This window comes from Octopus bimaculoides, chromosome 5, assembly GCF_046866305.1.
Source record: "Octopus bimaculoides isolate indiv1 chromosome 5, ASM4686630v1, whole genome shotgun sequence".
Taxonomy (NCBI): domain Eukaryota; kingdom Metazoa; phylum Mollusca; class Cephalopoda; order Octopoda; family Octopodidae; genus Octopus; species Octopus bimaculoides.
The window spans coordinates 21,099,822-21,126,733 of NC_142932.1; the positions used below are offsets into that span (position 1 = coordinate 21,099,822).

The 26,912-nt window shown below is 34.5% G+C and overlaps 1 protein-coding gene across 29 annotated transcripts in view; it reads left to right on the forward strand.

The window, feature by feature from the left end:
* The window catches only part of LOC106874089 (calcium/calmodulin-dependent protein kinase type II delta chain), a 349,479-nt gene that overhangs the window by 58,090 nt on the left and 264,477 nt on the right, over positions 1-26,912 (forward strand). For all 29 annotated transcript variants that reach the window (XM_089352054.1, XM_089352065.1, XM_089352070.1 and 26 more), the window contains exons 3-4: positions 13,032-13,091; positions 19,187-19,241. In XM_089352054.1, coding sequence (XP_089208180.1) covers positions 13,032-13,091; positions 19,187-19,241 — 115 coding nt within the window. The remainder of the gene's footprint in view (positions 1-13,031; positions 13,092-19,186; positions 19,242-26,912) is intronic.

Genomic DNA, 26,912 nt, shown 5'->3' on the forward strand with positions numbered 1-26,912 from the left:
AGCATTCTGCTTCAGTTGTTGCTACTTCTCCTATGGCTGTTACAGCTGTTGCTACTGTCTCCTATAGAACTTCCAGTATGTCATATAGATGGTGCTTTGTTTTTTAGATTTTTCTTCTTGCCAGATAGATGAGGGATAAACCTCTTTGTTGATATGACTCCAGTTTATTAGGAATAAAGTTCCTCAAAACGTCTGGTACATGTTTTTAGAGAACAAGATTTATAAAATAAAATAAAGGCCCTACCAAGTGACACTGGAATGTTTAACACTTTAGGCTCACAGAACAATATATCCAGCAGTTTTCAATTCATGCCACATAAGTTGGTTATCTGATATTTTCTGTTTTTTTCTTTTGCCTTTGCATGGCCCCAAACCATCTTCATGTATTGTTTGAAGGATAGGTCTTCGTACAATATGGGTTTTCATACAGGTCCAAAGTATATCCATAGTTTAAACTGAATACATTATTATAAACCAACAAAACAGTTATCAGTTTTGCACTGTTTCAGATTCCTTTAGCACTCTGACATCTACTCCTAGCCATTGAAAATTAAGTATCATGTCACATACTTGTAGTGTGACAGTGACTGAATATGAACCTTTGAACTTTCTTGTTTTTTGTTTTTTATCCTAAAGCCAACTCTGATCCTGAAGATATAGTTGAATATGTTCTTGTTATAACTATGCTGCCTTGTTTACATTATGAAAAACCTTGTATTCAGACTTAGTATATATGTTTACACTATTTAGTTTCTTTTATTTAAGATGGCAGTGTCACTTGATAGAATTTTAGTTGGTAGTTTGACAACATATCAACTTCCCATATCGTTTCTTCTCTCCACAGTGGTCATTGTATCTTTCATTTACACATAGTATATCTGAGATTACATTCTCCAATGTGATCTTCCTTTTTTTTTATAGATGGTAGGATATGATTTGAGAAAGCTTTGGCTTCTATTTTTAGAAGGTTAAGTGATATAGCTCTCTTGTTAAGGTGAATACAATTAAAATAAGAAATCAAAGCAGTTCTTTTCTAACAAGGAGGCATCATTTGAATTTGAAAAGAAGTATTAATATTTTGTTGCATTATAGATCTCTTTTTGTTAAAGGAAGCTTTAAATAAACCTATTTCATATCTGTATTATTTAGATGTGAACAGTGCTATTCACATCTATATAATTTAGTTATAGTAAGTGGGATGGTGGGGTGATTTACTCAGTATTATTTTAGAAATACAATAAATAGATGTTGACTGTTAAATAGGTTGATGAGTAATCAATAGGAAGGCATCAAATAGCACTGATGCAGCTGACATGATAAAGTACATAGGATTGAAGAAGCTATTGGAGGCTGTAGTGGTTCATGGGGTGTGATAGGTAAGTTGTGATATCTAGACAAGAGCTGTGTATACAGTCAGCTGATTCAGAGAATATTTCTATGGCTGGTTTGATTTGTGCAGCAGAAATGTATTGAAAAACTGTAGGATAGTGACTTAAACAATCTATTGGTTGGCTAACATGAGAATTGGACTTATGTGTTTTGTGTGTTGCGTGTGTAGTGAAAGCTATTGGGTTAATATATGCAGGAGAGATAACTGTTTGTGTGGTCAGATGATGAGAATAGATGGTGGTAATAATGGTGGTGATGTTGGTTGTGGTGGAGGTGGCAATAGAAATAGTTTGCTGTGTGAAACATACCACTAGTTGCCAGGAATAAAGTAGTTGGATCATATCTGTTAAAATGTTAAGCCTCATCATTGAAATGATGAATGATAGAAATGAATTGAGAGATGATAGCTTGCAGTCCATGTCAGTTTGTGCTGTGATGGACAACAACAAACAGATATGAAATCAATGGTAATGATAATGTTGGTGGTTGTGATGCTGCCAACCTAATACTTTGAGCCATTATAATTATATTTACAGGATAAACTGGCTCTTGTTTGCTAGTGCGGTTTCCAACCTATTGTTTTCCGACTTTCTAATTGATAAATCTCTCAATTAGTCACAGAAGTCCATAAATCCTGTCATTACCTCCAGATTCTACATTATTAAAATCAATCTGAGATAAATTTTCTTCCATGCCAATCTATATTGACAATCCATTACAGGTAACTTTCTCAAAAATCTGTGAACTTCAAGGTAGAATTTAGTACCCTGACTGTGAAATAATTGCAGTTCTTTTGCTCCCACAACCCCTTATCAAGTAGTGAAATAAATATTTATCAATTTGGTCTTTTATTTCTCTTCTATATATTAAGTTTATTATAAGGTAAACATAAATTTTTAGCCATCATTGTATGTGTAAACTAATTAGAAATAATTAGATACATTGGATAGTTGTCAACAACTGTCATATATATAGTTTTACAGCAGATAGAAAAAGAGGGGTCACCTGAACTATAGTTTTAATCATGATTATGTTCTCATCAGCAATTACTTACCCTACTCTTAGTAACTTAACTGACTCTGTGAAAATGTATTTAAGAAAGACAAAAAAAAAAAAATCTTTGCTATTATGTAATTTGTTTAAAGTATGTTAAGAGTAGGGTAATTCATTGCTGATGAGAATGTAAATATATTTGAAAGTATAGTCCAGTCAATCCCCCTCTCACTTTTTTTTTTTCCTGTTCACATTGAAATTATATAATAGCCTCTTTGGACTGACCACACTAAGTAACGTATTTTGATTAGATTACATTTGCATTGATGGCTAAAATCCATGAATTTACTCCATAGTTAGGTTGAGTATGGAAAATAAACTTGCTGTCATGCCAGTATCATCTATATCTACAGCCTTACCTTAACTTTTGATGTTTGGAACACTTCGCCTTCTTCATATTCTACTTAGCAGCTTACACAAGTATTGAGAAGTGAAGATGTTCAGGTGTCAGAAATTTGATGATGAATTTGATAATCTTCTGTATCACTTTATACAAAGGAGTTATTTTTCTCCTATATCAACCCTAATGCTGGAGACCAAAGAAATTCCAGCTATAATCTAGCCACCTTTTATTTTTACATAGTATGTTTTGTATTGTAACAGCCAGTGTCCTTTTTTTTTTTTTTTTTCAAGATGGTAGGGTGTAATTTGAGGGAAATTTTTGCTATTTTTAATAACTCAAGTGATCACTTAGAGGTTCACTTGAAATGAATTTTTTTAATGTTGGTTCTTGTTATTGATATCTACCACACACCCTTACAATTGTTCCTCTACCCACCACTTTCTCACTTATTGAAACATCCTCTCAATGCAATTACTCTGTTCCTTTCATAATACTCTTGTTCATTCACCCATCTTGTTTCTTCTATCATCACTCTCTCTGCTACTCACCTTAGTCACATTGCCTTGTGTGAATGAACATATTAGTGAAAACTCTTTAGTTTTATGAGGTACAAAGCATCCTAACTTGTGACGGTGCCATGATAGAATACTCTCAGTACAATCTAAAATGTGATTGGCAAACAAGGAGACAATGTGGAGAGGTTCTCGTGTCTCTGCCAATATATTATCGAGTTGAGGATATGACAACTTCTCTTGTGCTGATGCTGCAATGAAATGCAGCCAGTACTATCTGTAAAGTGGTTGGTAATAGGATGGCACCCATTCATAGAAACAAAGCTTAAAGCAAAATATATGAGTGAGATGCAGTCCTCCTGTCTAGAAAGGTAGTAACTCCAAATCAACCTGTGACAGGCTGTGACAACCCATCCAAATCATTTCAGCATGAAAAGTGCATGTAAAATGATGGTGATACATATGTAATAACTTTCTAGACACCATTGAAAATGTATAAGTATTGATTTTTCTTTTTTTATTTTGTAGAGTGAGCAACATTTGTTTGTATTGATATATTAGCTTAATTAAATACACAGTAACACTTGATTTTGTATACTGTCTTTTGTAATATTCAGGAATAAGAATTCTACTTTATTGAATCCCTATTTGTAATATGAATTTGCCCTTGTTATTGGCTCCATCTATTTTACTGCAGCTTCATCTTAATGATACATTAATATTTTGCTATTCCTTGTAGTGATGGTGGTTGCTTTAATGCAAACTTTCAATAGTTTCCACAAAAATGTATTGATGATCTGGAATATTTCATCCCCTTCTATTTTACTTAGGCATATTGAGATCCATGATATGAATGGGATGCATGTCTGTTGCTGGAGCTCACCATTTCAAATTTATCAATGATCAATATTGTGATATAATGGTGTTCACATATTTTCCAGGCAACATGATTGAGGTAAAATGCTGTCAATTGGGAATCTAAAGACTTGCAGGAAACCTGCGCATTCTCTATGGCACTTGTTCTTGTCAGATTTTTAGTAAAGTTTAATTTGTTAGAAACTTTACTCTAAGTAGCTTCAAACTAGTGGCATTGTCTTCTATATTGTTTTTTAATACTTCAAACATGTTGCCTAGTTTAGCACTATCACTTGGCTTATGTGCACCCATGGTGGAATCCAGTCTGTTGCAAGTATTTGGGCCTGATCTCCTATTTGGAGATAACTTCATACCACCAGTGTAAGAGACCCCGAGAAAGCTTATGGGCACTTGCCATTCCTTCTTAAACTAACATTAAAAAGATGATATATCATGTCATCATGATGTTATGGAGAAAAAGAAATGTTAGCTGAGATGTAACAATTTACTAAATAGGTTATTTCTTGTATGCTTTCTTTGGCTATTTTGTAAAACTTTTTCATTGGTTCCTCATCAAGATGAATTTTCAGGAGAGAGTGATTTTAAGGTATTCCCTATTTATCCATGTATTTTCCTTAGGTGCTCGTTGCTTATGGACAATTTTCTTCCATGTCAGTATTTTGCTTTCAGCTAGATTTTCAGTATCATTATTGGTAACCTAATGAGATTTTTACCATTGTTAGTCAGTGTGAAGTATTGAAATTTAGCAGCTGGAAAATAAGCACTACTGAATAGGAATTTCCACAGAGCTGCATCTTTGATAGAAAGTATTAGGGAAGTATGTAGTTTGTACAGTATTTAAGAACAGCTTGAATCATTGATGTGTCACAGGAAGATAAAGTGCTTGTGCTTAGTTGGAGGATGGCTTCTGTATAGTTGATATATTTGGGGGTGTACTTAGACTATTTAGTGAATTGTTACATCTCGGCTAATATTTATTTAAGTTTCCAACTTTGCAATACTGAAGTGATTTTTTTTCTTTACCCTTGAAAGAGAAACTCAGCCTTTATAGCATGTTAACTATATGAAAAAAATGAGGAGGGCACTGTAAATAGTTAGAAATTGTTACATTTATTGTTTGAATGTGAAATTTAATGACTTTCACCTTCTTGTTTATTTTTGTTTGCACATGAGATGTAGTTTGTGATATGTGTGTGTGTGTGTGTGTGTGTGTGTTGTCTATGGTTTTTGGTGCTGTTGGAGAAGATTATCAGAAGTGATAAGAGCTTCACAGAACTTCTGTAAACTTCCATTTTATCGTTGTTGAATAACTTATCTCATTCATCCTTACACTCTGTTGCATGCAGACTTCAGATGATGGTTTGAAAGCCACCATTGCATTATTTCATTGCATCTGCACTGAGATAACACTCACACACTTACACATACATGCATACGCTGCGTGCCTTACTCACACTCCTTACTTGCAGACATCTTATAAACATTTACCTAGCATACATGCACATGATTTACACATACCAACACTTTACAACCATACACTTAGCAAAGGGTTTTGAATATAACTGTGTGTGCATGCATAAATGTATACATGTATGTGTACTTAGGTATGCTTGCATGTATGCATTGAGACAAGTAAGTACATTCAATGTAAGAAAACATTTTACATTGGTGACAGTTATAAAATGTTAAAATATTAATGGTCTGCATTGTAAAGAACAACAACGTTGTTGTAAGCTTTTAAAATATTTTTGATACTTCTATTAAATGATTTAAATGTCACCTTTCCCTGTTGCTGTTGCTACTTCTACCACTCATGCATTCAATTGGTACCATATCAAGATGATTATATCTTGCCTGCTAATATCTCTGCAACAGAAAAACGCAGTTCCATCTTTCTAGTTGATGGATTCTTGTTTACTTCTCTGCTATGTAGTAACCCTCATCTCTCTCTCTCTCTCTCTTTCTACCTCTCTCTTTCTCAACTGTAACTATCTCTCACACAAATTGTATAAAACATGACCTACCTCTTTGTCTTCCCAACTGTATATTACAGAGCATACTTCTCTCTCTCTCTCTCATTCTCTCCTCTCTTTCTCTCAATTATTCACCCCCTCTCTGAATATTACAATACTTTCTGATTTCCAAATTATACATTACAAAATTTGCAGCTCTATCTGTCTCTCCCTCTGTTGTACATTATAATTACTCTCTCCCTCTCACAAATTGTATATCATATTATCTCATCACAGATAAATTATACAGTACTTAACCATGGTGCTTTCTCTCCCTTCTGTTTGAAACTCTGCCCCACACAATCTGCAATCTCTCTTTGTTTTTCCACCCTCCATCACTGATATTTGTCATAGTTTCCCTATAGAATTTAATCTTGCCATTGGTAATTGCTTACAAAACCACTAGGATCTCTCCACAATCTTTACAAGCTGTCAAGATCTCCACTAAACATGCTAACCATAGTCTGGAGAAAGTCTTAAGATAAAATGCTATGAAATATGTTTATATTGTTTACAATTTGACAAAAGTGATCATAGTAGTCTTAGTTATACTAAGGCTGGTTACATGCATGTGGGTTAAAATTGTTAGTCTGGTTACTTCCGTCATTTGTTTGAGAATTTAACCAAAAATTACTTTTGTAGTCTAGTAAAACATCTTGATGAATATTTTGTCCGTTGCATATATATATATATATATATATATATATATATATATATATATATATATTACAGTTCTATATTTAAGAGATGAGGAATTATTTACATTATTTACATTTGACGGATATTTGTCCTCATCTTGTTTGTTGTCAACACAACGTTTCGGCTGATATAATAATAGTAACATCATTGGGAATGAGAACCCAGGTTCGAAATTTCCCCAAGACACCTGACGAAGGCTGGAGGGTATATCAGCCGAAACGTTGTTTTGACAACAAACAAGATATGGACAAATATCCGTCAAATGTAAATAATGTAAATAATATATATATATATATACATTTTTCTGGGGTTTTTTTTGTTATGTTTGATTGTCATTTTCTTGGTTTGCAATTGAAATTCAATCATATTGTAGTAATAAACTTGTTATTTTTTGATTTAGTGTAATGTAATGGGTTTATTGTATAAAGAACAATGTGGTGGTGAGGGTAGTTTGTTTGAAGTAGGGTGTGTTATCTTAGGTGTGTTTTATTTGGTACAGCATGTTCACCTCTGCATCTTGTCAACCTGCTTATATTGTACATGATACAGTGAAGGCATCATGTATAAGGTGCAGTGTAACTGTGATGACATGTTTGAGGTGCAGTGTGGCTGTGAGGTCATTGTTGTGGAAGAGGAAGTGCGGAACTTCGAGTGTGAAAATAAAAAGATGTTGGGTCTCCTCAGACAGTCTGTTCCATTCAGTTTACTTCCAACTTAATACCCTGATGTTTTAATTTTGATTATTGACAAGATATGAAATATAGACTATATCAATGGTGATCTATTAATTCCACACCAGGGACTTGATTCTATTCTTTGAATAGCTAGGCCCCCTTTTGGAATAATTTCAATAACAGCTACTCTATCTTGTATGGCATTCAATATCAATCACCCTCCTACCTCTCTCTCCTGGTTGCCATGGAATGAATTAACACTCATTCTGTCTCAGAGAACATTAAGGAATTATGTAACTTTTGTCCTCAGTAATTTTATATATTTTTTCTGCTTGAAATGAATTAATTTCAACAATCTGATAATGAGTCATTGACATTTAGAATGTTGTAGCAATATTTTGCAAGTAAAATCCTTACTTTGGTCTGAGATTAAGTTGGTTTTTTTTGTATATCATTTGGGTTTTTTTTACTTGTATTTTATTAATTAGGCCTTGTTAATATTGATTCTTCCTAACATCTAAATAACTTCAAATCAGTGAAAGGGATTTTGACAGATTCCAAAACTTTTCTATTTTTAACAGTTATCAGTAACATAAAATAAGTTATATAGTATAGATTTACTTAGCATAAAACCTTCTCTCTCATTTCATTGTAAACAGTTGACTTTCTCCTGTCTTCCTTTCATCATAAATACAACAGAAAAGTAGGTCTCTTTTCTTCTACTAACAACTAATTATTCAATATCTAAATTTATCACTTCTATGGTATATTTTCTTTTTACTTACAATACTTGAAAGCATCCAAGAAAACTGTTTTGTTTTGTGCAAGGAACACCATGCAGAATATAGCACGTGCCACTGTTGTTATGTTGGAATGCTTAACATAATATTTTTCAACCATGTCATCTCTAAGCTCTGTACCTAATGTAATAAGCTATATAGATAGGTTTGCCTGGTTAATCTTCATTGACTGAGTATTCCAAACTCAGTATATTATAGTGTTGTAATACTGAAAGTATTGTGGTATCCCTTGACACTTAGTATATCACTATTTATGGTACAATCTTGTTATTTAATTCTTTTTTTTTTTTTTTTGTCATTAGGAAATACACTATCTTCACTCTTTTTATCTATTCATATACTGTTTCTCCATCTAAGCAGCAATTTTTATTCCACTTAGTTCATTCTAAGTTTTATTTTTTATTCTTATTCTGAGGATTTTAAATAAAATCTTTTGTGTCCTATCTAAGTACCACATGTAGCATACATGTGGTACTTAGATAGGACACAAAATGTAGTGTAAATACCTATACATTTTTATTTTTATAATGAAGCTTGCAGATTTTTATATACATTACATTGTTACTGTTAGCTGTAGGCTACCATATTTTCATATTTTCACCTGTACCATTGAAAAAAATAAGACTGGCTTTTATTTTTCTGTAACTCATAGCTGCCTGAGTTCCTAAATAGAGATAACTCTCAGTGGTTGTGACCATCTAACTGTTGATGAGTACTAGCATGGGACTCGGATCCTCATGTAGAAACAAAGAATGCAATAGGAAACTAGTTCAGCTTATCCTCTCTTAAAACCCAATGTGAAGACTGTCTTCAGCAGGCATTACTTTTTTTTTTTTACATCTACTACCCTCTGAATGCTAAATAAGTATAATCGATATGGCCCTTTCTTTAAATATTAAATGAAATTATTCTAGTTTGATAAGTAATTGGTAATAATTGTAAAGGTCAGTTATGAGATTGAAGACAAATAGAAGAAAAGAGAGTGTTGCATAAATCAAAATGACTAACTGAATTAGGTCATTCTACTTATAAGGAAACATGACCATCTTATAGCTATTTGGTAATGAGATTCCATGTCAAGGTCTAAGTATCACCTAGTATTTGTCCTTGTCAGACTCACATTCCTGTAGACATCTTAGAATTATTTTAATAAAAAGCTATCTATTGCTCCAAACCTCCTTCTTGTCAGGATTAATAATTGAACTAGCAATCAATATATGACAATATAATCTCTAGATTAATACTGTCATTGCTTAAGGTGCAAGATTTATTGATTTCCTGCATTGGCAGAATAACAAATAGCTGAAGGCATTGACAGATGTATGCAGGAGGGATGACTACACTGATATAGAATTATTAAGTGACTGGATAATATATGGAGAAGGAGGGATGGCTGTAGTATCCTCAATAGTAATTAGTAGACTTTTGAAAACTTAAAAAGAAGTAGTTATTGCAAACCTTAGAACATTGGCTTTTACAAAAAAAGTGGACATTCGGTCAGGATGCATGGGGATATAAAAAATATTGTTAGTATGGAAAAGCAAACGTTTGAAACAATAAAGATTGTAATACCAACATTACAGAGAAAGAAAAATCAGATATAGAGTAAGAATTGTCTGTTTAGACAGGTTTGTTGTTTTGAAAAAAACTGTTCTGAAAATCATTGATTTTTTACTGAGGTTTGGGTTTGATGATTTAGCAAACATGCTGCAGGATACTGTAGGTACTTGTCTGTGAACATTAATCACACAGCAGGGATGAAACTAATTTTACTCCAACACTCTTATAATCTTTGTCACCTTTGCTATATTAATTTTACTCCAGCACTCTACAGGTCTTTATCACCTTTGTTATCTATGACAGTGAAAATATTGATAATGACTTCTATTTCAAAGGAGAAAAATTAGTTACTTCAAGTTGTGGGCTTTGCTCCATTTATTCATTTCAGAGTTACCAACTGCTGCATGAAAACATGTTTAGGCAACAGTAAAGTTATCCAGTCTCTAAATTTACAAACACCTGTCCAATCTAAATTTCAGGAAACCTGATCAAGTGCTAAAATAAATAAATAAGCTGTTTTTTTTAATTCTATTCGAGGAGGGAGTATGCTATGACAATCATCAGCTCTCAGGTAGTATGTGTGTAGTGTATTTATACTGCCTACACGGAAAGGATTTTTGAGATCAGTTCAAACAGAAATATTTGCATACTCCAGAAACATTCTGATAATTCATTCATTCATTTTATGTCCATTTTTCCATGCTAACATGGGTTTGGCAAATGTATTAATGAGACATTGTTTTATAGTTGGATTCCCTATTTGATTTTTAACTAAGGGATCTTTGTTATTTCACGTGTCTTTGAAGGTGTGAAGCCAATGGATGACTTGTTGATAGGAGAGTGACAAAGTGCTAATGCTTGTAGTCATGTTATCTGCAAAATAGGTAAACAAATACACATGCATGCACCCCCACACAAACACACGCACTCACAACTTCTTTCAGTTTTCATCAACCAAATCTCACAAGACTTCAGTCAGCCCAGGGCTCCTGTAGAAGACACTTGCCCAAGTTGCTTCACAGTGAAACTGAACCTGAAGCTACATAACCTCATATAAAATAATTTGGTACATGTGTACATCTGTGTGTGTGTGTGTGTGTGTGTGTGTGTGTGTGAATAGGCATGGCCTTGTGTTTAAGAAGTTCATTTTGGAACTCCAATTTAGGGTTCCTCCCCTCTATGTAACACATCTCAGACTGACCAGTGCCTTGTGAGTGAATTAGTAGACACAATACAGTAAATAATAGAGGGGTAGGAGACTATTGAATTGGCAAGAGGGTCATGCTCTCACTCACGCATATTTTTGTGAGAAATTGTTCAGATATACTTTATGTAGTAAAAGTGTTATTTATCTGTGCCACAAATCATAGTTCTAGTTTCTCTAAGTGTTCAAGCTGCATTGTATGAAAGCATATTTTTAGATTTTTCTATTGATTCTTGTATAATTAACTTACTGTCAGCTGTTCGTATGTTGTGTGTGTGTGCATCAGAGAGAGAGCGAGAGAGAGATAGAGGGCACATTAATAATTAGTAAATATGTATGTTTAGCTATAATCCTGAATAACTTTAATTTTCAGTCTAGTTTTTTACACCACCAAATTTCTTCTGGTAGTGTAAAAAGTAGACTGATGGTCAGATTTGTAAATGAGTTGTAAATTTATCACCACATAATCAATTCTCCAAACTTCCTCTATCTGAGGGACAGTGTCCACAATATTGATTAGGGTATAGTAATAATTGCATCAGATTAGTGTGGTTAATGATTGATTTGAAATGTTTTCAGGTTAAGTGGCTTGGTGAGCAGTTTCAGAGGGGTGTAGGCTTGGAAGTGAGGAATTAGGAAAAAGTTTAGTTGAAGGAATGGTAATGAGATATATTTTCAGTGTAAGTGATACAGTGTTGACAGGTTTCAAAGACTGAAACAATATTGGGAGAGAAATGAGAGGATATGTCTCTGTTGTAAAGGAGGCTTTGTCTTGGATGGCATTTGAAAATGTATCCATGTGTGCATGTTGTAGTGAATGTCTAGAGCAGGGGTTTTCAAACTTTTTGACTTGCGGACCCCTTTATATTTCAGGCTTTACCTTAGGGAACCCCTTATAAACGCTTATGAAATTTATACATAAATATTTGCTTAAAATAACATATATTTTTACATTTATTTATTTAACAGTATTTAACAAATTGGTTTATTGTCAACTAAAAGATTTCGATTAAAAAACATATATAAAATCAAATTGCCCATAAAAAGCATTTGCTGTCTACAGACCCCTTGTCTTGTCCTTGCGGATCCCCTGTGGTCCGCGGACCCCCTGTGGTCCGCGGACCCCCTGTGGTCCGCGGACCACAGTTTGAAAACCCCTGGTCTAGAGCATACCCATCAGAGCAGTTTTTCAAGATTGAAGACTACTCTGATGTATAATCTTGTTTAGCCTTTGTATGTATAAGAAACTTTGAGTAGATTTACTCGTAAGGATGGCACCAAATGAAAACGTCTATTTGTAGGACTACTACTTATAGAGCCTTCATAATTTCTGTAGATGAGATTCTTTTGAGAAAAAATCAGTTGTTTTCAGGGCTATCACTGTGAGCTGTCTGAGTCACCGAAGTATATTTTGTTGCCTTGATGGTCATTATGAAAGTGTTGTTTTCAACAAATCTCTCATACTAATGCTTTTAGCTTTATACAAAACATTGGTTTCTATTTTGGCATAAGGACAACAATTTCAAGGTAGGAGTAAGTTGATTACATCTATCCCAATACTCAACTGATACTTATTTTATTGTCTCTGAAAGGATGAAAGGCAAAGTCGACTTTGGTGGAATTTGAACTCAGAATATAAAGACAGACAAAATGCTGCTAAATATTTTGCCTGGCATGTTAACGATTCTGTCAGCTCACCACCTTAAACATTAACAATATTGTAATGTTTGTCACTTTCATTGTTTTTGTTTTTAGTTTGCTTCATTCATCCCTCTTCTGTTTCCAGCAACTGAGCCATCCTCATCTTAGAATATGTTCCTCATTAATGGAACATTAATCTACTTTATTTCTTCTGCTGAAGTTATTAATGAAATACTACTCTCATCTTGTTTATTTCATCTTCTTTCAGATCATCAAAAGCTAGAAAGAGAAGCTAGAATTTGTAGATTGTTGAAACATCCAAATATTGGTAAGTTTATTCTCTTGTTTTATATGACTGTATTTAGCTTTTTCGAAATAAAGAGATCCAACCCATCATGTTTGTAGGTACACATTTACGTTCTGTACATGGATAATTTGATGTGAGTATGTGTGAGATGACTTGTTATATAAATTAAATTTCTTTACTTTTTTGATTGAGCAATTATTTTGCAGGTGGATGGGCACTTTTTCTTTTTTTAAATTAATCATTCAGCAGTTCTGCTGGGAGTGGCACCTGTTGTTAGGTTAACTGAGGTAAGCTGAATTAAGTCTTGCCTCAGGACACTGGCCAATGACTGTTGTAAATGGTTAAACTTTTAGCTGTTTAAATTGTCTAATACCTGAAGCCTACACACTTTTTAAGTATGCCCTCGTATTGGTTTCAACCTATTTATTGTGGTCATGCTGGAGTACTACCATTGATTGTAGGCATGCTGGAATACTACCATCAGCTGTAGCCATGCTGGAGTGCTACCATCAGTTGTAACTGTACTAGAGTACTACCATCAATTGTAGTCATGTTGGAGTACTACCACTAGTTGTAACAATGGTGGAGTACTGCCATCTGTTGTAACCATGCTGGAGTATTATCATCTGTTGTAATCATGCTGGAGTACTACCATTGGTTGTAACCATGCTGGAGTACAACTACTGATTTTGGTCATTCATCTCAGTCATAGTACCATTTAATACCAGTAATGGCCATTGCTTATCTATTGAATTCATGCTGGAGTACTACCATCAGGATGCATACTTTGGCAGGTTCAACCAAGTTATAAAGGTACTAGACTACCAATCCCACAAATACACTTTTCACTGAAGTAGGCACATGATTGATTTGCTGTGCATGAGAAAACTTGTCAAACCAAGTGAAATCATAGCTGTGGCCAGTGCCACATAAAAGGTGCCTGTACCAGTGACACATAAAAGGTACCCATGCTGTTGACACGTAAAAGGCACCTGTGCCAGTGACATTTGAAAAACACCCTCACCAGTGACATGTAATAGGCACCCATGCTGATGACATGTAAAAGGCACCAACTATACTCTTGGAGTGGTTTGTGTTAGGAAGGGCATCCAACAGTTCCTGTCAAAGCATGGAAAACAGATGCTAAATGATGATGAGGATGATGATGAACCTGCAGATAGGACTGGCATCATGTAAAAGCTAAAATAATATGAAAAGTTGGGCGTTAGTTCTCTGCAGATCAGTAGAACTGCTTTATGCTGACAGAGCAAAATTGAGCAACCAGTAGCTGCTAAGAATCTCAGATACCCTTTGGTTGCCAAAGAGTCCAATAACAAACCTGGCCAAATGCACCAACAACTGAAGGTCATTGCCTATGACCTATTTTATATAAGAGGAAGTTGAGATGAAATGTGAAATGTGTTGAAGGAAAGAATTAAATGTGAAATTGATTGATGGAAATGTGTTGAAACTGGGAAAGGCAGAGAGTACATAAGCAAAAGGTGTCATAGATTTCATTGTAAGCAAAGAATTGCAATTTGTCTTCATTATAATAGATACAAGCACATATACACACAAGTGCAAGAATAGCTGTGTGGTTAAGTAGCTCACTTCCCAACCACCTGGTATTGGGCTCAGTCCCATTGCATGGCACCATGGGCCAACCAAAGCTGTGTAATTAGATTTGTAGACAAACTGAAACAAGCCTGTTGTGTGCACACACACGCATGCGTGCACACTCTCACACACGCATGCGTGCACACTCTCTCACACACACACACACACACACACACATGCTGGTGGCATGTAAAAAGCATCTTTCGAGTGTTGGGCCTCATAGAGACAATGTGGCCAATGCCAGTGTTGCATAACTAGCACCTGTGCTGGTGGCACATAAAAACACCTTTCGAGCATGGGGCCTCACGGAGGCAAGGACAAATGATTGAGACCTTTGGCAATATGCCATGCTTGAGTAGAAGACCCTTCAAGCCAAGTGAAATCATAGTCATGGCAGATACTGATGTCACACAACTGGCACCCATGCTGGTGGCACGTAAAAACACCCATTACACTCTCAGAATGTTTGATGTTAGGAAGAGCATCCAGCTGTAGAAACCATGCCAGATCAGACTGGAGACTAGTGCAGCCCCTCAGCTTACTAGCTCTTGTCAAACCATCCAACCCATGCCAACATGGACAACAGATGTTAAATAATGATGATGATGATAACATGAAAAAGTAGATATTAATATGATAATGTCAATACATATATAAATGTGTATGTACTTGCTTATAGATACCTACATAGATATACATACATGCACATTTCTTCATACTGCTTTTCATTAGCTCTACCAAATTAATAGGATGCTATTCTGCTTTGAGATATACTAATACTACTTTAAAAACATAAGGAACAGTATCATTTTTAGCCAAACATCCAATGAGACTACATCTAGAGTAGGCACACCTCTTAGTTTCACTAGTTTAGATGATAAATTAGGACAAGTGATAGTGCACAACACGTAGTTGAACTACTCTCCCTTCTCATTGCAAGAAGTCCACATTGTAATCAAAGACTTAATGAGTTCTGTGAATCATGTTATGACAAGGCACTGTATGGAATTTTACCAGTAAAGGAGATAGCTAAATTAGATGTGGTGTTCATCATGAATATTACATACAAAGCAATTATATCATGTTTAAAGCTGATTAAATTGGATTTCATTATGGCCACCTACATTTCAGCAATAAAGCTATAATTAGTTGAGAAATTAACTGATTATTGTTGTTATTAACTTCTCCCTCACTTTAGGAATGTACTATCTGTGCTTTCATGTTGTTAGAGCAGGATTTAGATGTTAGTAACTCTCTATGTATATGTTTATATGATAATTATTATATTTTTCATTCTGCTGATGTGTGATGGCACTAAATGGCATGGTTTTGCTTGAAAGTTGATGTTAGGACAAATCTTCTATGTTCATTCTTATGCTGAAACTGATACTCTTCATTCCTATTTAACTTGCCATGTACATATATTGTCTAACCTAGACATCCTACATCAAACTGCCCTCTCTCCATGTACAGAGACATTGGAAATATTCTTCAATGGAGATATGGCAATCTTGCCTCTTTCAATATCACATAGAAGCAGTTACTTAATATATCAGCGATATGGTTTTCTACTTTACCCTGTCCACTCTTGGCTAACATGTAATTAAATTTTTCAAAGTCACTACAAATGCTAGGTGTCTCAATCACTGATCTCACATGATAAGCTCTTATTCATAACATAACTTGTATCTGCTTCCTTTCCATCAAGACTTTCATTTCATCCTTGATCAACTACTGAGTTTCTACAAAAGCTAAGTGAGACCTAAAGTTGAATATTGTATCCACATCTTGGACTGTGTCGCTGCTACTCATAAAATTTCCTTAGACTGCATTCATAAAAATCCACCCAGCTGATTAACAAGGATCCACTTATAACCTCTAGCCTTCATATGTGTTGTCTTGCTGGTTTTTTCTTTTACTACTGTTACTACAGGGTAGTACACTAAAAAGTAGGCTGGGTTCTGTAGCATAGTGTAAATACAAAAATAAATTTACGCATATGAAAAAGCACCCAGCCTTTCAACTGCAAGTGTCATTGTGTTATTTCAACTGCTTGTTACCTGCTGAACAAAGATGACACACTAGTTGACTGTATCCTCATTGCATCATCAGCACATTAGTTGTTTGTAAGAATGCATTGAGTGAACATTTCTAGCCTTTTCTGCAAGATGATATACTCAATAGCAGAAAGAGTGAAGATTTTGGAAACGTGTGTGACATGCACACCATCTGACATGCACACCTCTCCTCTCACTACTTACATTGTTTCCACCATCACAAAATTGCATACTAACTACTTTCCACAATCCTACCTTACCAGGTGATAAATCCTCTAGAACCCCTCTTCCATCCTCTTTTTTGCCATAGATGCCAACTTGCATCTATAGCAAGATAGTGGGTAAAGTAGTTGGGAAAGTCATGGATCCCTTCCTTTTTTTCTCCTGACTTAAAACTTAGCCTTCCCTGCAAACATACACCTCCTCTCCAGAGTTTTACTTTATTTTTGTATTTTTACTCCCTCTCTCCTCCCCAGGTATATTTTTAATTCTACCTTACCCTTTATTTTCCCATTTTCTCTCTTGTTCATTCATATTTCGCTTTTTTAATCTTTATGACCTGTTAAAAGAATATTTTTTATTTTTTATTACATTTTCTGTCTCTTTTCAATTAAATAAAATAAACATAAAATGATTATCCATTTCTTCTACTATTGTCACACCAACATAGACTATAATTTGTTGTTTTCACTGAAACTCAGGTAGAGATGAAGTGGAATGGTTGGAATGGTTAAACTGAATCTTTCAGAGTTTTCCTGGAGGAATGTCTTCTATTTTTACTGTTTTATAAATCTTTTTTTTTTGTTTTGTGTTAGCATATTAGGAATGTTTATATATTTTTTCTTGCAAATTTTTGTATTTCTATATTGTTAGTTAGTTTTCATTTTTTACAACTATTGTAATCACTCAACCAGCAAATAATGGAAGCCGCTACTAACCAATAAGCTGAATCAAGAAAGTGTACATCTTTTACCTTTGAGCAAAATATTAGTACAGTAAGGTTTAAACTTGTAGCTATGTGATTAGTAGTGTTAAACCTTTAAATCATTTCCAGTCTGCCTTCCAGAGATAAAAGTGTTAAAAAAAAAGGAAGAGAGAGAGAAAGTGAGAGAGAAGCCATTTTCAAGATCATTGCAGGTATGGAAGGGTGATGGTAAAGCTATAATCAGTAAAATAATGATTGAAGATGATGTTCACTTTCAGTTGCTTCGCATTTATCTGGTGGTTCTTTCTGCCAGCACTGGAGTAGCAGTGAATATGAAAGAAGGATTCTTCCTGTCAATGCATGTTGAAAGGGCTTTGAAAATAGCCAGAGAAAACTAAATCAAATTGTCTTATTATAGAAACAGATCAAAGACATGAAACTCAATTTCAGTGGAAGACCAAACAAACAATTTATTTTTAGAATGGAATGAGTGAAAATACATTGATCAATATAACTATTGGTCTGCCTGTCTGTCTGTAGTCTGCTTGTCTGTCTCTTCATCTTTCTTTCTCTGTTTATTTCGGAATAAAGGTTTTATCTTTTGATGTATACACATGTACACATATACATACCACATATGCATACATATATATATACCATATATATATGTATGTATAGATGTGTGTGTGTATGCATGCACATATACACATATGATCACTGTATTACCTATCTACATATGAATATATAGTGCTTATATGTGTGTGTATGTCTATATGTGTGTAAAGGTGAATGACCTAGTAGTTAGGGTGTTGCATTCTCAATCATAAGATTGTAGTTTCAATTCCTGGACTGAGCAGTGCATTGTATTCTTGAGCAAAACATTACATTTCACATTACTCCAGTTCACTCCATTGTAAATGAGTAATCCTCTGATGGATTGGCATCCTGTTCAGGGTGAATATTGTAATATCATAGAAACTGGGTAATCAGTCCTATGAGTCCAAGAATAGTACTTATGCATATATATGTGTGTATATATATATATATATATATATCCCAGGTTTGATCATTGTTGTATCTTGGGCAAATATCATTTTCAAGTGTATCCATACATTGTCAGTGAAATCAGGAAGATGAAAACTGTGTAGAGGTCTGTTGAATGAATTGCACCTGTAATTCAAAGGTCCATTATTGCCACATTCTTTCACGCTGATTCCACAAAGAATTACATTAAAAGTACATGTGTATATACATTTCTCAGCCACTTACTTGCTAGTACATAAGGGTGTTTCAGTTGATCAAACAACTGTAAAAACATATGTTTACGAATTCTGACCAAGATGTATAATATATAGATAGATAGATATAGGTCAGATGATCACCTATAAACAGCACTGCATTTTCAAGCATGCTGTGTTGGCTGGTTGGCATTCTATTTTAAAAATCTCATTTCTTTTGGACAAGTCTTGTACATAACTCGAAGCTTATATTATTTTTCTCTTTGTTTCTTTTTACAGTGCGCTTGCATGACAGTATACAAGATGAAGGATTTCATTACCTGGTCTTTGATTTGTAAGTTTATTTTTAGTCTTTTGTTATATTTCTTTCATTTCGTATGTATTGATAATCTGAGCCAGTATATCACATATACCTTGTTAGTAAGGTAGCTAAGTCTGAGAAAATATAGAAATTTTTATTTCTTGTTCTTTCATCTAAGAGATTAAAATGTTCTAGACTGAAGGGTAGATCATCATCACTATCATTTGATGCCTCAGAGTTGTATTGTTTTGCATCACATTTTTTAATTTTGTTGCTAATAGTTCAAAAGGAATGGGTTGACATTTAGCTCCAAGCTCTGAGTGCCCTTAAATAAGATATACTTGTGAGTTTGTTGACTCATGTGGTTCCCATTTTAAAACATAGGTTGTATATAAAGGGGAAAAGGGAGCTTGCTTTATCGTAGATCTGTGGAAATTTGATGCGCAACATATAGTTAGAGTCAGTAATGCAGATATCTTTAATGTTTCCATCATCATCATCATCATCATCGTTTAACGTCCGCTTTCCATGCTAGCATGGGTTGGACGATTTGACTGAGGACTGGTGAAACCGGATGGCAACACCAGGCTCCAGTCTGATTTGGCAGAGTTTCTACAGCTGGATGCCCTTCCTAACGCCAACCACTCAGAGAGTGTAGTGGGTGCTTTTACGTGTCACCCGCACGAAAACGGCCACGCTCGAAATGGTGTCTTTTATGTGCCACCCGCACAAGCCAGTCCAGGGGCACTGGCAACGATCTCGCTCGAAAATCCTACAGGAGCCAGTCAGGCGGTACTGGCAACGGCCACGCTCAAAATGGTGCATCTCATGTGCCACCCGCACAAGAACCAGTCCAGGGGCACTGGCAACGATCTTACTTGGCTTGCCGGGTCTTCTCACGCACAGCCCATTTCCAAAGGTCTCGGTCCGTAGTCATCGCCTCGGTGAGGCCCAATGTACGAAGGTCTTGCCTCACCACCTCAGCCCAGGTCTTCCTGGGCCTACCTCTTCCACGGGTTCCCTCAACTGTTAGGGTGTGGCACTTTTTCACGCAGCTATCCTCCTCCATTCTCACCACATGTCCATACCAGCGCAATCGTCTCTCTTGCACGCCACAACTGATGCTTCTAATGTTCAGCTTTTCTCTCAAGATACTTTTTTCAAAGAGTTCACCTTTTAAAAAACTACATGTCAAAATTTCTTTTCTGCTATGAGACTTCAGAAATATAAAAATAAATCATTTTCTTCTAAGTGATTTATCATTATATCTAATTAAATTAGATTGGTTAAGATGGTAGATAGCCCTCACTTGCAATATCTTTTTCACATCATCTCAGAAAGATGACTTTGATTTTACCCTCATGCTTCACCTATGATCAGCATGGCTCAGAAAAGATGAAGTGGGTGGTGTTGTTATCATAAATAAATCCAAAGATCCAGCTGTTGGTGATTCATAGGTATTTATAATAGAAAAGTCAAAACGAGTTAAAAACTTTGGAAAAATTGGCAATGAAATACAGCTGATGTTAATAGGATTTCATTTTCTGAACTATTAACCATGTCTTCAGCATATATATTTTCAACAATAAGATGGATAAAATGTTGGATGAATGAGAAGAGTAGTCATTCATTTTCAATACATCATCTGTTTTATTGTTAAAAGCTTGTATGGAACAGGACATTTCCAAAGATAGAAGACAAAGTAATGTCAGAAGGTTCTATTCATAGTAATAATAGTAATAGAATGTGTGTTGAGAGAGAATAGAGAATATGCATTGGAAAATGGTGAAAGTTCTGGTGCATATAATTTTTTTCATAAATGTGAAGACTTTGCCAAATGCAAGAATTTGCTGGTTAATATGCTTCACTGCTCACATTTCTAAGTTCCTGATAGTTAGACACCTGTCTATCAAGCTCTGTCTTTTCTATTCAGGTTTGGTTTCTCTATGTATATTCCTGCACAAATCTGGTGAGAAAGATCTGTGGTCACATTATCATTTGAAAATCTAGGAGATGTTTATATATAATTTTATTGACCAGATTTTTTATCAATTTAGGATCAGTTTTAGTTTGACAAAATTTTGCCAATTGGTAAAAAAAAGCAGCTAATCCAGGTTCAAATTGAGGCAGAGACTTGCAATATAGCAAACATGTAATGATCATAAGACAAATATGTCTTTATAAGTAAATGAAACTGTTAACAGTTTAGATTGTTGCATTTTATGCTCATTTCAGACACCATTTTTGCTCAAAATCCATAACATATGTTCTCCAGCCCTCGTTTATGACAGTTGCCTTATGTCTTTGTTCATGTTTTCATCTTTAAACTTAGATTGATGCTTCTTTTATATTTGCCTTTGCCAATCAGATAAGTTATGCTGACTTTTTCTTTGATGACATTATTATTATATCAATTATAATTGAAAAAAAAAAAAAAAATTAAGAAAATATTTTTTGTGTATAGATTAAGTTGCTAAATTATTGGATAAAACTGTAGACACAGAACTGGTCCAAAGCATTTTAGTATTTATATATAGTTTAAGCATGGGTTCAAATTCAAACTGTAAATATTCAAACCATATCACAATTTTCTTTTGTTATTTTATCAATCTCAGAAAAGGTGACAGGTAAAGTCAAGCTTGACCAGATTTAAACCCAAAATGTGAACTTAGGAAACAAACTTAAGGTTACATCGGGCATCATAAGAAAACATAACAAAATCAGTACTGGCTATAATTTCTGAAGAGATAATTTTAACAAGTGATGCAATGACTTATAAAAATGTTTAATATACTTAGTAGTATATCATGGTTGCATAAGGAAAAGTTTTCCTACAGGTCATTAGGAAATGAAATATCTCAAAGTATTTTGTGAGTTGTTTTACCATTTCAGCCACTTATTCTCCTTCCACACCACTAGACACATATTGAATCTGTCTCAAGTCAAAAAAATAATTGTTGTTGTAATATTATTGTAGAGTGTAATGGATAGCAGACTAGTGATGTTGGTCAAAATACTTTCAACCTTTTTATGTTTTAAGAACAAATCAAGGGTGAGGTGGGGCATAAGGGATAAATTTTTCCAAAATTTCAAATGCAAATATCAAATGAAAACCAACATGTAATAGTTAATATAGATTTACAATCTCAAAAAATGTATCATGATTCTGATAAGCACTTCTGATGGATTGGGAGGTAATTTTTGAATACGTGTTTCATATATGCTTAATCATATTTGAACTATTTTAAAAATCTGAAATTTCAATATTCGGTGGGGCATAATGGGTCATCCACAAATGGAGTGAAATGCAGAGCAGTATATGGATAAAAAAATATGACAAATTGTGGGTGAATGTTGAAAACAATCAATAAAAAAACCATATGAGTAGCAGCCAAAGTTAAATAGACTCAATCTTCTTCAAAATAAAGAAACAACAACCATGTTTACTGAACAACAGTCACTTTGAATTAAATGGATCACAATAAAGTCTTCCTGCAACACATGCAGTCCAGATTAAGCTGTACACTTCTCATAGAGGAACTCTTGGTTAACATCTGGAGCTGGTAAGGCCAGGGGCTGTACCCGACTCCATTATCTGTTCTGGCATTGTTTCTACAATTTGATGCCCTTCCTCACACCAACCACTCCACATATTGTACTGGATTCTTTTTATATTACTCTCCAAAATATATCACCTTATGCCTATATTAGAAATATTATTATAATAGAATGTAGGGTGGTAGAATGACAGAATGATTAGCAAATCATAAAAAATATCTTGTGGTATTTGTTCCAGCTCTTTTTCATTCAAATCCCATCAAAATCAACTTCGCCATTTAACTCTCAACAGCTAGTTAAAGTAAATGGCAGCCAAGTGCTGAGCTTGATATAATTAACTAATTTGTCTCTTCTGAAATCTGAAGCCTTGCACCTCTGATAGAAGCAATTTTTTATGGTGGAATGTTACGATTGTTACAGTGTTGGATCAAATACATAAGAAGAGTTTAGTTTCAACTGCAAATCTGCAGTGGTTGATGTTTCTATTTCTTCCTCAGGAATATACAATATGTTCTACATATGCCAAAATTGGTTTAATGGATTATATCCATTCCTCATCTTATTTGTGGGTTTCTGCTAATCAACAGTGTGGCTGTTCAGCTGGCATTATGATAATTTAATTTCTTGACAGTGCTTCCCATCAAACTTTTGAGAATTTCAAGATGAAAATTCAGTGTCTCCTGAAGGGAGGGGGAGATATGAAAAAGTAAAAGTAAAATGTCCCTGTAATTGCTAGGTTGATGTGAATTTTGAAACTACAATTTCATGCTTTGTTCTATCTCATTAAGAGTAGATACAATTAATTTACTTTTTAAAAATTCTACTCACTGGTCTGTGGCCATGTTAGAACACTGCTTTCAAAGGTTTATTTGATCATTTCAGTCCCACTATTTATTTCAGGCTGGTACTTTTTTTTATCACAAGACTGCTATGTATTACATAAACATAAAACCAGTAAATATAAAGCACACACACACACACATACACAAACATGCATTTGCATATACCCAGTCATACAGCCATAAATTGCATTCACAAGGCATTGTTCAACTTAAGACTATAGTAGAAGACACCTACCTAAAGTGCTATGCAATGGGATCAAATATTGAATGATGTGGTTGCCAAGCGAACTTCTTAACAACACAGTTATGCTTGTACATGACTATACACACATGCATGTAATAAATGAGAGGTGGGGTAAAAACATGGCATACTATATCAAAACAGGTTTTGTACAGTAAACAAATGAACACCCACCCATAAAAAATTGAAAAGTATATATGAAATTGCCCTCGCCAAAGACTTGGAACCTCCCACATCCTTTGTTGGCCCAATTATAGCTGTTCATAGAGTATTAATATAGTTTTATTAAATGGTCTTGCATTTATTTTTTTCCTTTAGCTCAGTCAATACAATATGGTTCTTCTTTTCCTTCATGTCAGGTCCTTCAGCAGTTCCGTCAGCCTCTTGATAGTAGTTTGATAATTTAATTTCAAGTTCTTTTAATGGAAAAGAACCCTTTTTCATGATGTGCTTCCAGCAAACCTATTTGATTTCTGTCTGGGTTAATTTTTTTTTTTCTTTCTTTTCCTTTTTTTATTTTTTCACTCTTTTCTTTCTCTCCTCAAGTTTCTTATCTTTCTCTAAGCTCCAGCTCCTCCCTGTTGCTATAAGATGATGATGAGCTGAAACTGGAACTGCTGCTCAGAGCTTCTAATCAGCTCTGTGCTGAAGGAAGAAGAAACCTTTTGTATTTTCTCTTTCCTATCTTGTCTGGTTGTGCAGATGTTACTGAGGAAAGTGGGGTAGTGTTCATAGTTTGTGCAGATACTCCTAGAATAATGAGATTGAGATTTTCTAAGTTTTAGTCACAGCTAATGTTGTTAATTGTAGTTAGGGCTCACTAAGGAACATTATGGTTAAATGTCACAATCAACCAATAAATGTGTTAAGACAAGACAATTAATATTCAGTTCAACTTGTTACATGTTAAAAAGGAATAGAAAGGTTCAGAGAGAAGAAAGAATTATGCAAAGTGTTTCAGCATAACCTTAAACTATTCATTGTCAGACAACCAGTTCATTAGATGTATTTAGTTATACACCACTATACCTCTTTCGTTATTGTCATTCTTTATTGTTTTAAAAATTCTGTTACTAACTTTTGGCCATATTCAAATCCAGTTGTTTGTTCTCTCTCTCAAGTTTTATGAATTGGGTTCTTTCATGAAAACCACATTGCCTTAGTGTAATATGGCTGTTTACCTAGATCTTAAGTACTTGGAGGAGAAAGTCAAAGAAACTGGCACAAAATATAGTTACTATCTAGAAAATATTTCATTAGTCATTCACCCATTCTTCTTTGCTTCAATACCACCATTACTGCACTATACAAGCTAGGACATCCTGTTAAAAATCTTAACTATGCCCTAAAAAGTGGCAAAACTAGCTTGTACCTGAAATATGCCACCTGTATTCTCTACTGGAGTATGATAAATCATTTTTGCTATAAAATTTGAATTAGTTCTGCCATGACTTTTTTAAAGTTACACAAGTACATTGTCATATGTTAACTCTTGTACTCAATAGATTAATTACTATTGTTAAAACTTATTTAGAGTGAATTCTTAAATAGCAACTTATTTTACATTTAAAATATTCTCCGAGAAATTGGTATTGTTATGACATCATCATGTATCCATACTAAATAACTTTTACTTGATTGAGGATCCCAGTTTTATTCAATCACCTGATTCTCCCAAGAAGATACTAAAGCACAGATGTTGTTCTTCCCGTTTCACCTGATTAGATTCTCAGTTCATCTTCTAGCAACAGCTGTTGCGCTAACATTTTGTATGCACTTTTATACTCATAAACCATTATAATTTCAATTAAATGTCATCTTTGTGTGTGTGTGTGTGTGTGTGTGTGCCTGTCTGTCTGTCTGCATGCGTATGTGGCTCTGTGTGTATGTGTGCCCGTCTGTGCATGTGTGTATGTGGTTGTTTACCTGTATGCATGTGTGTACGTGTGTATGTGGTTGTTTGCTTGTATGTATGTGTGGCTGTTTGTGTGTGTGTGTGTGTGTATGTGGTTGTTTGCCTGTATGTGTGTGTGTGATTGTTTGTGTGTGTGTCTGTGTGTGTGTGTATGTGGCTGTTTGTCTGTACATGTGTGCGTGCGTGTGTGACTGTCTGTGTGAGAAAGAGAGAAATTAATTTCCGATGTTGAGATAAAGTCACAGATTTGAAAAAGAAAGTTAGAATCTATTGGAGTAACTTGTGTAACTGATCAGTACTAATTTGATCAATTCCAACAGGATTTGAATTCATAACTCGTATATCTTCACACATTAATTATACACATAAAAACTATACAACTGAAAAATAATAACCAATGATTTATTTCCATCTGGAATTGAGCCTCTTATCTATTATTGCTTGTCAGGTAAGCATATCAGGTATATCTCAAGCGCACATCTCAAGTGCAGAATAATGCATGAACAGCGTGAATAGGATAATATTCTTATATTACAGAAAAATTTGTCAGCGGCCAGCCATAAGACTCGAACTCACATCTCTGTGATTACCGACCAACAAAGCAAACTTTACACATATCATAATTTGAATTTCACATACAGCATCTATCAAAAGGATAAGTTTATAAGTTCAAAAATTGCAGAAAAATTTGTCACTGGGCAGTTTAGCTAAAAGGTAAAGCACATGATCAATAATCACACAGATGTGAGTTCGAGTCTCATGGCTGCCCGCTGACAAATTTTTCTGTAATATAAGGATATTATCCGATTCATGCTGTTCATGCGTTATTCTGTGCTTGAGAATAAATTATCTCCATATCTGTATATCTCAATACATCTCCACACTTCCTACAAAGCAAACTTTGTTTACATATATCGTAATATCAGGTATTACACTACATGCTTAATTTGATTTAAGCATGTGTGTGCATGCATACACAGGGCAAGGCCCCAGGTTCAATACTACTACATGGCTCCTTGAGAAAGTGCCTTCTACCATATACTTTTGATTGAATTTGTGTAGAATCTTTTCAGATGGTTTGTAACTTTAATTTAAAGGGATAGTCCTATCATTCAGTGTTATACTGAGTCTGAGTATTATTCTAAGGG